General features: G+C 53.0%; 1 protein-coding gene across 1 annotated transcript in view; it reads left to right on the plus strand.

The window, feature by feature from the left end:
• Kcnq1 (potassium voltage-gated channel subfamily Q member 1) overlaps positions 1-14,067 on the plus strand; it is a 322,854-nt gene that overhangs the window by 41,080 nt on the left and 267,707 nt on the right. The window contains exon 2 of the mRNA XM_050136686.1: positions 1,998-2,088. Within this exon, the coding sequence (XP_049992643.1) occupies positions 1,998-2,088 (91 nt within the window). The remainder of the gene's footprint in view (positions 1-1,997; positions 2,089-14,067) is intronic.

The raw sequence follows: 14,067 nt of genomic DNA on the forward strand, positions 1-14,067 counted from the left end.
TGTGGCTGGTTCATCTCACAGAGCCTTTCATGGTCAATGCCATACAGTTACAGTCAGGGGTCAGACATGGGTATAACAATCAGCATGGTTACTGCTGGCCAGGAGGAACACAACTGGGGGACCTAGGAGGACCTGGTGTCCTATTGTGTTGCCCTGGGAGGGTCCTCAAGGCTGAGGCAATGTAGAGAATGGATGAGAGAAAACAGTCTCTGGTAGCAGCACTGGGTGCCAAGGTGTTAGAGATTGGCTACATCCAGAGCTCTAGGCCTGTGAGGAATGCATGGTGGGAGAGAAGGCCTCAGTCTGTGGAGTGGCAAGGGCTGAAGCCCACTCAGGGGTTCTTTCAGGGCAAAATCAGATGTGTGCTCCAGGTGAGCATCCTGGGGTGGATGGTGGCCAGGGATCAGTGCCAGCTGAAGCTATTGCCTATCGTGACACGAGGTTACCATAGGTGCAAAAGTATTGAATGGAGGTGTGTATATGTTGGGGTATTGAAATCTCTGTATACCAGGTCCTATGCTAGGCACTTGTTCCAAAGACGCTCACTGACTGGGGGTGACTGCAGAAACTAGGGCTTGGCAGAGATGCTTCGCCTCAAGTGTTGTGATTGAGGTGGCACAGGGGGACAGAGCACATGAGATGGGACCACTTTGTAGGAGCCTGAGTCCTTGCCTCCAGGTAGGGCAGTGGCAGCAGGTCCTCAAGACCTGGAAGGGGGGACCAGGAGCCAGGACTAGGTCCACTGCTGTATCACACTAGGCATGATGTAGGGGAGATGAAGGTGGAGTGGGCATCTGGGCTGGGGTAAAGAGGAGACTGGGATGTTCTCTGCATGGGAGAGCAAGCGGTCACAACAAATGAAGTGTCTGTCATGGGGGAGGCTTTGACCTGGCAGGGCAGGTGGAAAGGGGGCAGTTGGTAGCAAGTGAGGCCCTTGGCTCTGTCAGTCCTCCAGGCCTCTAGTGGTGGCTCCAGCGGCCAGGATTGGATGGACTCAGTCTTGCGAGGTGCGGGAGATCTGAGCTGTGCCTCACTCAGGAAACTCTGTGGCTCTGGGAGGTTGAGGCTGGTGGCCTGGGTCTTACTGAGAAAACGGGATATGGGATTGGTAGAAGAATTCCTTGATGTGGGCGGGGGTCTGTGCTGGGGCCCGGATGTCTCTGTGTATGGCTTGTCTTCCCCTCTTGTAACCCTGGGACAATGTGTCAGTTCCCCACTTCCATTCTGATCCCCAAGAATCTGCCATGATGGCATACAGAGTCTTTGGAGCATCCCCCTCAGCATCTCTCTTTCTGCTACCTTGTCCCTCAAGTGGGAGAAACTTTGAAGGCCACATTGGATGGTGACACCCAGGGATGGGAAGTTCAGTGGAAGAGAGACTTATCTTTCAGTGCCCTTGGAATCAGAGCAGGTGGAAACCATGGCCTCCGTGTGATAGCTGTGCCTTCTGGGTGCCCTCAGGGTACAGGCGCTGGCTGTGCTTGGCCCTTTTTTCTTAGGTCTCCCCATTAACTGAGGGAATGTACCCTTCTGAACTCCTGGGTATGAAGGGCCCCCAGTGTCTAAAAATGGCTTTTTTGAACTTCAGTTGTACACCAAGGTTCTTGGACACTCTGAGGCTGGACCACCAAGCCTCCTAGGAGACCCTGACCCATTGTCTGCCTCCCCATGGTCATGGCCACGGCCACAAGGCTATGTGACATTTCTGTGGATTGGCTGCTGGTCCAGAGCAGTCAAGTGACAGATGATCTTGGGATGGGATGGGGTCGTCACAGAGTATGGCATTTTCAAGGTCTATGTACACTGAGACACCAAGCTGGGGTCAGTCCTCATGATGGTCAGTGGCTTCCATCCTATGTACCCTAATGTGTGAATGCACTAACTGAGGTATACTTGGAGTTGCTAGCACTAAAGATCTTGCATGTGGGGTGTCGGGGAGGAGGGCGGTGGCAGGGCAGCTGGACCAGGCACTGACCATATGTCCCCTGTCCTCACAGCTTCCTGATTGTTCTGGTCTGCCTCATCTTCAGTGTCCTGTCCACTATTGAGCAGTATGCCGCTCTGGCCACCGGGACCCTCTTCTGGATGGTATGTAGGCACCCAGGGCCATCAGTAAATGCCATCAGTGCAAGTGGAGGAGGTGAAGGAGGGCTGGGTAGAGTTGAGTCAACCCTGGTCTCCACCACCCTGGTACTGGGGTATCAGATAGGGCAATTCCCCTGCATCCATGCCTGCCAGGGCTCTGGGCTGTGTGATGAGGGCAGGATGAACCTGGAGCAGGTAGTCAGAAAGGCCTTGGTATGGGGAACTTCCAAAGTGGGCCCAGAGGCAAGACAGGAGGAAATGGGCACCATAGCACTGAGGGGTGGTGGGTGGGGGGCAGTGCCTAGGGCTGAGTGATTCTTGTGTGTGTTACTACTGACTCATGAGCCCTGCAGGTGTTCCAGCCAAGAGTCTACCCCTGTCATCAAGGTGGGACCCCACTTCAGCCCAGGAGACTTTCGTACATCATTCCTGGCAAGACCACCATGGCAGTCCTAGTGGGCACCACAACTACCTTGGTACATAGCTTGGGTCTCCTCTGCAGACCAGGCTTGGGACATATCTCCCACGCCCCTGTCCCAGTATAGAGTAACATGTGGAAAGTTTGAAGAGTGGAATTCCCAAATGCCAGGGTCTAGTCACACTCTCTGAGGAGCCTGGGGACTGTCCTGTGTGATCTACAAAATGTGAGAGACTTGGGGACTGTCCCGTGTGACCCTGCCCTATGTGAGGACCCAACTGTGCCTTCAGGGTACTGTGTAGTGCGTGAATCCACATGCTCCAAAGGACCAAAGGACTGTTTATCTGGCAGCTGTGAGCCCTGGGACAGGGCCAGGGTCAGATATTGCAACTGAGGCAGACCCTGTCTGGCAGGGCTGTCCAGAGCCTGGAGCCAGTTGCCATGACAGCAGAACACCCATGCATCACCACTCACTGTTGGGCCAGATGTGAGGCCAAGTGCACTTTAGAAACAGTGCCGATGCAGTTATGATGCTGCTGGGAAGGCCGGGCAGCATGGCTGGGGCTGTGGGCACAAGATGATGACCGGTGCTAAAGCCTAGAAGGGCGCAGCCTAACGTCTTTCTGCTTGCATGCATTTGTGTTTTCCTCTTGTGATAGGATGTTCCTGACCCTAGTAGGGGAAATGATCACAGATAGCCGTCCTTCACCTTAGGTGTTTCTCAGTTCCCTCTGTCAGCTGGGAAAGTTTGTCTTGCTAGATCTTGAATCACAGTGATTGCCGCCCAGTGGCACACATTTTTCATGTGTCAGCTTTATCTTTCCTTTATTGCTTCTAGATTTTGAGCCACAAGAAATATTTCTTTCCTGAGTCATAGAGGTCTCTGTTTCTGGCCTGAATGTGATGTCTTCTTCTCTGGGTTTGAGCAGTCATGGTGATACTGCCAATGGCTTTGGGAGTCTCCACCAGAGTGTGGGCAGGCACTGCTCCGTCTTACCCCTAACTTTCCAGCACAGAGTGCCAGTTACCCCAAAGACCCTCTTCCCCCCCCCCCACCATAGGATGTGTGTCTTCACTGTAGCCCAAATCAGACACGAAGCTTGCCTGGAAGTACCAAGTTCTTCTCCACAAGCCACCGGAGGGTTCATCTGGCCAGGATCCTGCACCCTGTAGTAGGATCTGTAGCATATTTCAGGGGCCCTCCCAGCCTGAAAGTCAATGCATACAACCCAGGATGCACCCCATGTTCACTATGCTGGGGATACCCACATGGCTGTGGTGCCAGGTAGTGGTGTGCCTGCCTCTGTGGGTGTCACTGTGGTTTTGCATGTGTTTTAGGCAACTGCTAACATGGACAGGCACATTATTGAAAGTTGTAGTCACTAGAGGGTGACTTCTGATACTTCTCACTGTGGGCCTCAGCCTGTGATGTGCCTGTACCTATGATCACTGGGCTTCAGGTGTGAGTCAGTTCCTTGGACTTTTCCAAAAGCAACATCCAGTCAGTACACAGTATACCTGTTCCTAGTTGGTTCCATTTGACTGGCAGGAAGGATGCTATCAAATTTTTTTGTTTAGTTTTTGTTTTTCAAGACAGTATTTTTCTGTAGGCTTGGAGCCTGTCCTGAAACTCGCTCTTTAGACCAGGCTGGCCTCAAACTCACAGAGATCTGCCTGTCTCTACCTTCTGAGTGCTGGGATTAAGGCGTATGCCACCACCCCCTGGCTGTCAAATTTTAGCTGGCATCTCTTTAGATGTGTTGGCCAACCAGCCTCATTTTCCTGGGTGACACCTCTCAGTCCCAGAATATAATCTTTCATGACCTGGCCGATGGAGCTTTTCTATTTTGTTGGGGATTTTTACAGGACCCTTACATCCTTTCACGGGGCAAGAGGGCCCTGGGTTCCTTGGTCTTATGTGTGATGATATCCATATAGGTTCTTCTCAGGATTGTTCCCTTGCCTGCTGCTACAGAAATGGCTGTCACACAGGCCTGGTCTCCGACTGTGTTGTGAGAGGACATAGCATCTGGTGGCTGCTGAGGGGAATGGCCCAGGTTCCTCCCCAAGGAGCTAGGGTTCTGGAGTCCTTGGCCTGGGACTTGGTCTGGAGAGCCTGGGCCAACAGTCCCTGATTGTTCCCATATTGAGCAGGGCCTGACTGTCAGGATGTTCCCCTGGGAGGTCTCCAAGCACACATTTGTGTATGCATTCATGAGAATGTGTTCACGCAAGCATATACCCGTGTATTCAGATGGACACCTTCCTGTATACAGCTGTGTCTCTAAGCATGTGTGTGTTTGGCCTGAGTACATGTGTGAGAGGACATTTACATATATTTTATTTCGTGTCTGCCTGTGCATACCCGTGTACCTATTCACACTGATTTGTGCATCTGTATCTGCAGCTATGTTCATGCCTATGTGTAAACAGTGTTTTCATATGTGACTATATGTTCATGTGTCAATATGTGTCTTTTTGTGTGTGGACTCATGAATACATCCTCATCTGGTAGCTCCAGATTTGGGGTGATTGTCGCCCCTCTCTCCCATCCACAGTAATTTCTGACTTAGGCGCCCTCTCCTGGTGGCCTCTACCACCTCCCTCGGGCCAGGCTCTTTCTGCGGCCTGTACACCATCTGGTGGCTACTCTTGGAATTGCACACCACATAGATCCTACTGCTCCAGAGCAAGGCGAGTGTGGGTGGGACCTTGCGATGTCCACTCCCCCCAATCCCTTCCCTCTGTGTGAGCAGGTCCCCTACTCCGAAGGCAGCCCCGCCCCAGTCTATTCTGCTTCCCAGAAGTGGCTCTTTGTCCACTGCAGTGAGGGCAGCGACCTCATTACCTCCTTTGTCCCTTTCCCATTCCCTGGACTCTTCCTGCCCCACAACAACTAGGGAGAGAGTTTATAGAACAACCTTAAGTGTCCTGGATGCTCCCTGGGTGGTATGAGATATTTTCCAACTTCTCTTTCATGGTCCTCAGAGTGCTACACATTTAAGTACCCCCCATCTCCAATCCTCCCCTCCCTCCTCATCACTCACTCCCAACTGCCTCAGGGCCTTTGCACAGGCACTGTGCCCAGCAGAGTTGATTCTCTGCTACTAGGACTGACCTCTGGTCAGCTCTGCACACTCCCTTCTGGAACACTGCTCTTTTCTGGGCACCCTGGGTCTGACGGGATTCTGTGAGTAGGCTCACATCTCTCTCACACCTTTCCACTGTGCCAAGGAGGCTCAACATTCCAGCTGCTCAAATTTGTATATCCAAAAATTGTATATACACAACCCCCTTCTTGTTAAGTCTTGTTCCCAGGCATGCCCCATAGGGACTCCCCTGAGCCCCAGTTTCCCCATCTGTAAAGTGTAGGGATGAGAATCAGCCTCAGCTTTGGCCTTCCCATTTGTCTTTTCCACATTCTTTGTGTGAGTGTACGTGTGTGTGTGTGTGTGAGAGAGAGTGTACGTGTGTGTGTGTGTGTGTGTGTGTGTGTGTGTGTGTGTACAGTGCCCACAAAAACCAGAAGAGGGTGTGGCAGATTCCTGGAGCTGGAGTTATAGACGATTGTGAACTGCCCAACATGGATGCCCATCCAAACTTGGAACCTCTGCCAGAGCAGCAAGGGCCATCACTCTCCTCCACTTTGTAACAAAGCTGTGTCCTCACTTGCCGGCCTCTGAAGGTCATACCTTCTAGGGTTTGAATTGGCTGCGTCTAGAGGCTTCCTTTAGACTCATGGCCACAGGTGGTGTTGGAGACAGCAGGGAAAAGGCAGGCGTGTGCCCAGCCTAGAGATAGGGACAAGGAGAGAAATGTGTGACTCAAAGAGCCATGTGTATGGGATGGTGATATCTTCCAGGAAGAAAGGATGCTTGATGAGAGCGCTAGGTAAGGAGGAGTTGTGTGCTTTAGCAGATGGCCGGCCAGTCGCTCATGGCCCTCAGAGGGTGGCTGTGTCCCAGCCCAGGCAGATATCAAGGTTATGGATTCCAGGCCTCTGGGGTAAGAATGACTGTTGGAGCCCCAGGCGGAGGGACACAGTGTAAAATGCAGGTGATACGTGCGGTGGATGGGAGTTGGGTAAGAAGCAAAGGTTATTTGTTTAAGCCTTGGGGCTAAGGACAAGGCAGCCTCCGCTGGGCTGTAGAGACACCAGGTGGCGCTCTTGTCATACGCATTTCGGCAGCCCTTGGGACCAGCCCAGAGTGCTGAGCGCAGGAGCCCAAACCACAGCCTGGGGTGCCCCACGGGGGCCCAGGGCGAGGGAGCGTTGTGAGGGATTCTGGGAACACAGTGGGTAAATGGCGGAGAAGAAGTCACGCGAGGCTGCGTTCCCCAACCCCAGCGCCGATACTCCTGCCTCAGCGCCTGGCTTTCGCGGTGCCAGAGCCCTGTTATCTCAGCAGGGCCAAGGAAGCCAGGCGGCCTCCGAGGGATTAAGCATTCTGCTGAGCCAGGCATATTCCCTGGGCCTGAAAAGCTGTTCTTGGAGAAATCTGGACCCTGCCAGGCCAGGATCTGGCTGGAACTTTGATCATGCGTGTTGTAGGTGTGCTTGGCCTTGAAACCTGTTTGTGGCCCCAAGGAGGGCATCCCCCACCCCAATCCTGCTTCTGAATCCAGAGCAGGCTTCACGTGCATCTGTGGACGTGGCGCACATGTGTGTGCACGCCTGCTGGATGTGCATGCATGCCGCCAAACCCACCCACCCCTGTTTGCAATAGGAGACCCTGGCCAGGCCCAGGTGCAGGGCTGTTTTTTGTCTCTCAAACCCCAGCTTGTTTTCAAATCCCACACAAAGACAGCTGCATTGAAAAAGTACTAACACAAACTCCAGCTCCGTGAGCCCCGTGGCCCGCATACCAGGGAACTGTCCCGCCATGCCTGCGGTTAAAACCCCTGTGAGCCGCGGCCGGAGGCCTGGGGGATGAGGTCATCTCTCCAGCTTCCTCCCTGACTGTGAGGCTCCCTGGCCCCGCAGGGGCGACCCACCTCCCTGCAGCTGGACCCTTCCTGGCCCGCCCTGGCTTTCTGCAACTCTCTTGGCAGGCCTCAGTTTCCCAGGGGCAAAATGAGATCCTGTGGGTTCTCTGAGTCCTAGAGACAGCCCTCCGTGGGTCCCACTTTCATGTGGAACAAGGTCAGTTCCCTAGGTCCCAGACCCTCGTTCACACTCGGCAGGGCCTCATGTGCTTGCCTTCATTTTCACACCCTTTCCTGCCAGGAGAGACTTACTGGCGTTAAATTCAGCGCCTAGCTTCATGTCTTTCTTTGTCCTGTAGCTGAGCTTTGCCTTGGTTTCGTTTGTTTTCACGCTCTATCTGTTGTAGAGTGAGTCCCTATCTCTTGATCTTCTGCTGCCTGGAATCGTAGTTGGTGTCTTGTTTTTTGGCTACGACCCGGCTCAGGTTGTACCAGGTGCGGTGTTGGCATTTGTACTACATTTGGCCGTGTGTCACACTGCCTGGTCTGGTGTCCTGTCTGGAATCTCTTGTGGGGGCATTAATACCACACCTGTCATTGGCTACACGCGTGGAAGCCAGTATCTTCACACTGACCCTGTCCCTGAAGACAGTTTGCAGCCGAGGGAAGGAGACTCCTGTAGGTTCAATCACTGCTGCCCAAGGTCAGGAGACCAGTGGGTGACTTGAGTTTTCCATGGACAAACTTAAGGCTGGCTCCCTGTGAGGCTCCAACTCTCTGCTTGGAGAGGTCTAGTTCTTACAACTCCTTAGGGTGTCAGCCAGCTAACCAATGGAGTTCCCGGCTCTTTCCTGGGCCCCCTAGAGGGGGCATTCTGTCCCTGTGTCCCCAGCGCTCCAGGATCCTACTGTCCTAGCTTATAATTTTCTACTTTACAAGATGCCCTCACCCCATGCACGCAAGATGCCCACCTCTTTGGCTGAGTTGTTTTCTCCTAGATTCATTGAGGCAGAGAATATCTATGAAGCTCCAACTATGTTTCAGGCTTTGGGCTGATGGGACACAGGCTCCAGATTCACACCCCAAACTCACACCAAAGGGCCCCGTGGACGTGGAGGCCAGTCCTCATGGCCATCTGCAAGGAGCACCTGGGGCTGGCGTTGAGGCCTAGCTCTGTGTGTAGCCCCCAGGGCATCTAGAGCTCAGGAGGCATGGGGGGTACTCTTCAGGAATTGCTGGCACTCTCTCCAGGGAGACAGCTGCTCTGTGGTTTGGTCTGTGGGGGGTGTGTGTGGCCTCTAGTCTTGGGAGTGACCTAGGTGAATGGATGGGGCTGGGCTGCTTCTAGGGATCTCAAGGCCTCAGAGTTACGCAGGAAAGTCATACTGGCTGGGCTCAGAGCTCATGTGTCCTGCCAGGTTTCTAGAAATGCCTGCCATGTTGAGCTGCAGCAAAGCTCTTGCCTCCTAGCTGCCCCTTCGACAGAGCCGGATTCTTCCAGAGTCTTTTGTGTATTATTATGTTGTCCATGGGCTGGGGCAGGCATGGTGGGCAGCTCTCCTGGTATCTTCTTTTTCAGCTACTAGAGAATATAAAGATTGCCTGGGAGGCTGAGACCCCACCTATGTTGCTAGGGGCCAAGAAGGGCGTGGCAGAATAGAGTCCACAGGCTTGTGGACTCCGTAGTTTTTGTTTCTGAGCCAGGATAGAGACTGTGTGGCCCTTGAAGCTTACAGCAAGTACTTTATGGCCTCTGAGAAGGTGGGCAAGCCCCATTCTGTTTAACAGGAGAATTTGCAGAATAGTGGTCACTGGTATACTTTGTTTCATTAGTTTTCATTGTTTTGAGACAGTATCTTGTGTAGTCCACAGTGGCTTCCAAGTCAGAGATTCACCTACCTCTGCCTCCTGAGCACTGGGGTGAAAAGCCTGTGCAGACACGTCTGGCAACTCTGTGAGTGGCCTTGAACTCCTACTCCCCCTGGTTTCACACGAAGCACGTGCAGTAAAATGGTACTTAGATTGCTGTGTCCTGACCCCATGGGCATGCTGCACGGTCCCACACTTCTGTGTTCCCATGTTGACATACAAGACAGCTGTGCCTTGTTCATGCCACTTTGGATGACTCTACCACTAGTTGGTTTTCTCTATTCCATCTATGCCAATATTTTTCTCTCTATAAATACATCGTGGTGGGGTTTTCCCGAGTCACTGAGATTGTGTCCCTTATTTTTAGAAAGCCAGTGTGTGCCTCTAGGAGAAGACCTTCTCCTTTGTAACAGCATTGGTTGACTTTAATGGTCAACTCCACACAACCTGGGATCACCTGGAAAGAGAGGGATCGCCTGCACTGGGCTAACCTGTGGGCACATCTGTGGGTGATTGTCCGAAGTTAATTGATGTGGGAAGACCTAGCCCACTGTGGGCGGCACCATTCCCTAGTCGAGGCTCCTGGACTGAGTAAGAGTGGAGAAATAGAACTGAGCACAGGCAAGCGAGCAAGTGAGCATGCATGCATTCATTTCTCTCTGCTCTTGGCAGTGACTGAGATGTGACCAACTGTTTGAAGTTCCTGTCTTGACTTCCCCACAGTGATGGACTATACCTTGGAATTGTAAGCTAAAATATGCCCTTTCTCTTCTTCTCCTAAGTTGTCCCCCCCCCAGGATATTTTGTCAAAGCAACAAAAATGAAACTAGGATGCATGGGACATATCTCCTAGGAGGTCACATTAGGATCTGGGGTAGAAATGGCAGGGCAGGCCATCTCTGCCACAGTGTACACAATTTAAAGGCCATGGATTCTAGGTTGTCAGGTTTATGGGGTTTAAACTGGCCACCACCCTGCCCTGTTTCCTTTGCGCAAGGCTTGTATTCTGTAAGAGCAGGAAGGCCAGCATCCTCAGCTGCCACCAGATTTCCTGAACCTCCCAGGCCTTAGTGTGGAGGGTCCTGCCGGACACAGCTCTGGTTTCTGCATTCACTGGGAAGAACCAAGTGTATAGTGACAAGAATCATCACATATCACGTTCAGAACACGACAGAATCATGAGAAGCCTGGGGCAGGAGAGAGAGGAAAGTAAAGAAACTATGGGAAGGGCATACAATCATTCCTTACTATGGAGCACGCGAGAATCAGCTGGAGGCTCCTAGGAAGGATTGGGAATACAGGCAGGGCTGGTCTTCTGGAGGCTCTGTAGGTGGAAAGCCATGACCTAGCTGGCTTTAAAGGTCCTGTTCCACATTGCTCTTCCTTCAGGGCTCATCTCCACATCATTGTCAGGTGACCCTGAGCCCAAAGGAAAAGAGAAGAGGCCTTGGTGTGTGCCTAGCAGCAGGTTCTCATGGCCTCAAGACGACCCCTTGGAGAGTCAGGAAGAGGCCCTGTTTGAGGGTTCCCCATACCCTGACCTGAGTACTAACCACTTGTCTTCGAGGCCTTCACTGACTCAAGTTATACAACAGATATTGTATGTGCTGTGGATGGTGGGTCAGTCTCCACACTGGATGGCTGCTGAGTCTTAGTAACAAGGCCCAGGTTCTGTATAGAAACATGGGGAGAGGCCCATGTTGTACCAGCTCTTGTTGTTTCCTCATGAGCATGTGGTCAGTGCTGCGCTTAGCATTTCATCTTGTCACATGGACCAAACCAATGAGGGGGACCCTCCCCTTCCCATTTTATAGTTCTGTTTTAGTCCTCAAATCTTCTTGGGAGCCTGCCATCCCCATGTCACCCTGGGACCCCAAAGATCATCCTCCTGGTCAGGGAAACTGCAAGGGGTGACTGGGCCAGCACCAGGACACCCCCGTGTGTGTGGGGGGGCACACACACGCATTTCTGTGTAATGTGCTTGCTCATGACTTCCCAGCCCCCTCCCAGGGCCTCCAGGTATCTGGGTGGTCTCATACTCCCCTCCTTCCCTCTCCCCACCCTCTACTCTCCCTGTCCCTTTCCTAACAATTGTGCTGACTCAGCTCCAGGTTGGTAAGGAACGATAAATTAGCCTGGGTGGCCGTGTGTGGGGCGTCCAGTGGCTCTTTGGGGTCCTGGCTTACAACAGGGTCACATGGGGCTCCCATGTCAGTAGGAAAGACCACTCTGTGTCAGGAGCTTCTAAAGGAGGACAACTGTTCAGGAACCAAGGATCCTAAGGCAGGCAGGGTCTCATTCACAGACTCCAGGAAGTAGGTGTGTGTCGGGGGTGGGGAGTTCCCTGGGCACTCTGATCTCTGCAGCTTGGGGTCTGGCTGGGGCACAAGGAGGCCTCTACTTCCTAGAGCAGTGGGTTCTCTTCTCTGTCTTCTCGACCATCCATCCTTTAGGCCCAAGGCAAAAACGTCAGACCTGGGGTAGAAGCTGGCCTGCTGGGGGTGGTTCTCCACTCGGGTTTAGTGGGATTAGAGTGTGCCGGCCAGGGACAGGTGTTTCCTTTATACTCTGCCTGAGTCTGGGAAGAGCCTCCTCAGCGAGTGCTGCATGCGGTGGGGGTCTCCAGTTCAGAGTAGCTGGGGGGTGGCAGGGTTTTGTTAGGCCCTTGTTTTTACATCTGACCCTGGCCAGCTGGAGCGCCTCGCTTTAAGTGCGGGCTAACAGCTGACATAATATAGTGGGGTGGGCTGAGCAGGCCGCCCTGGCACCCCCTCTCCAGTGGGGCGCCCGGGGGCTGTTTGGGGACTGTGTTGGGGGTGAGAGGATGAGCCGCAGGGCCTCATGGCTGAGGGGCACAGCTCGGTAGTGGAGCCCGCCAGCTGTCTGCCTGGATGAGCGGGGGCTGCCTGAGTGGCGCAGGCTGGGGCCCTGAGTGTCCCCCAGGGCATCACACTCAGACGGGCTCCCATCACGTTCTTGGCCTCCCAGGGTCACTCAGAACGAAAACCAGAGGCCCAGGCTGTGTGCTATTGAAGCATGTCATTGTGTGACTTTGCAGGTGGGAGGGAGGGAGGGGGCTGGGGGCAGCCTCTTAGGGTCGAGAGGCACACTTGAGCACCCAGGCCCCCTGGCCCCTTGCTTTTTTGAGCTGACCGGTGAAGGAAGGCTCCAGCAGCAGCTTCAGTAGACTCTCTGTCTCCTGGCGATGAGGCTGCATGGCGGCTGGGGACTCTGCATAGAACAAGTGGGGTTTTGGGATTGGGGGCTGGGGGCCCGGTAGCCGTCTTCAATAGCTGTGGGAGGTGCTCTGACCCAGAGGCCATCTCAGTGTGTCTGGACTGCTGGGCTTGAGAAATGGAGTACGTACTCAAGTACCTTCAGGGTCGTGGCAACCAGGAGCTATGCTCGCCTCCCCCATGTGAGTGATGCTTGGGAAGACACATCCTGGCCCCTGGTGTCAAGGCTTTGTGTTCTGTTGGTTATTTATAACACAGACTCTGCTCTGGAGATGTGGCTCGGGGGGGCTGAATTGCAGGTGGACCCGGCACTTGTGATCTACAAAAGAGGCTAGGAGCTGCAAATGGTGACAATGGCTTCCACACTTGCTCAGGATTGCTAAATAGCAGGTTGTTAGTAAGAAAAGGCAGCCTGGTGCAGCTGGGACACTGGATTGGGATACGCATGTTCAGGGTACACACACATAAACACAAAGAAGTCTGTGGAGGCACACAAGTGCCTGGCCTGTGTGCACCGCTCTTACCTGAATGCAAGTTGGAGTCGCATACATATACAACTCGAATGTTCTGCTTGGACCTGGGTCTGTGGGGAGTGGGTCCCCTCCTTGGTTCCATTCCATTTGCACATTTAATTCAGGAACTGTCAGCATAAGAAGCCTGGAAAAGAACAAAATATCAAGTGTGGGCTGGGAGTTCCACCCCTGCAGAGGGGAGACCGTGGGGCTCTGGGGGCCTGAGGGAATCTTGATTTCACATCATGTTTATTTTTTCTTCCTTTCTTCCCTTCATCCCTCTTCCCTTCCCTCCTTTCCTCCCTCTCTTTCTCCTTCCCTCCCTCCCTTCTTCCTTCCTTTCCTTCCTCCTTCTCTTCCTTTCTTAACATGGGTCTATCCTCTAATTCCCTATGTAGCTGAAAATGATCTAGAACTGATCCCTCTCTTCCAGCTCTCAGCTCTGGGATTACAGGCCTGCACAGCCACACACAGTTTATGTGCTACTGGGGATCAAACCCAGGGCTTCCTGCATGCTAGGTGGATGTGCTGTCTACTGAGCTGGGTGAGGAGCCCCAGTCAGTATTTTACATTTCTTTTTTTGTTTGCTTGGTTTTTTTTTTTTTTTTTTTTTTTTTTTTTTGAGACAGAGTTTCTCTGTAGCCTTGGAGCCTGTCCTAGAACAGGCTGGCCTCAAACTCACAAAGATCTGCCTGCCTCTGCCTCCCGAGTGCTGGGATTAAAGGCGTGTGCCACCACCACCTGGCTTATTTTACATTCTTTAACAGGGCTGTGTCTCTTCTTGTTCATGGATGAGGCTCTATCCCTGCCAATACTAAGTATTGCCAACAAAAAAACAGGTCCCTGGACCTAGCGGTTGCTACCAAAGCCTGGAGGTGAAGCTGGGCCTGACCCATCATGCTCAGACATTTATGAAGCCATCCCTGCACTCCATATCTGAAGGCCCCTTGTCCTGGGAATGAGGCAATGGGATAACTAACACCTCTTTCTCTGAAAGGGATTGCAGCAACAGGCTCCAAAC

This window comes from Alexandromys fortis, unplaced genomic scaffold, assembly GCF_014885135.2.
Source record: "Alexandromys fortis isolate MF-2015 unplaced genomic scaffold, M_Fortis_MF-2015_v1.1 scaffold_3, whole genome shotgun sequence".
Taxonomy (NCBI): Eukaryota; Metazoa; Chordata; class Mammalia; order Rodentia; family Cricetidae; genus Alexandromys; species Alexandromys fortis.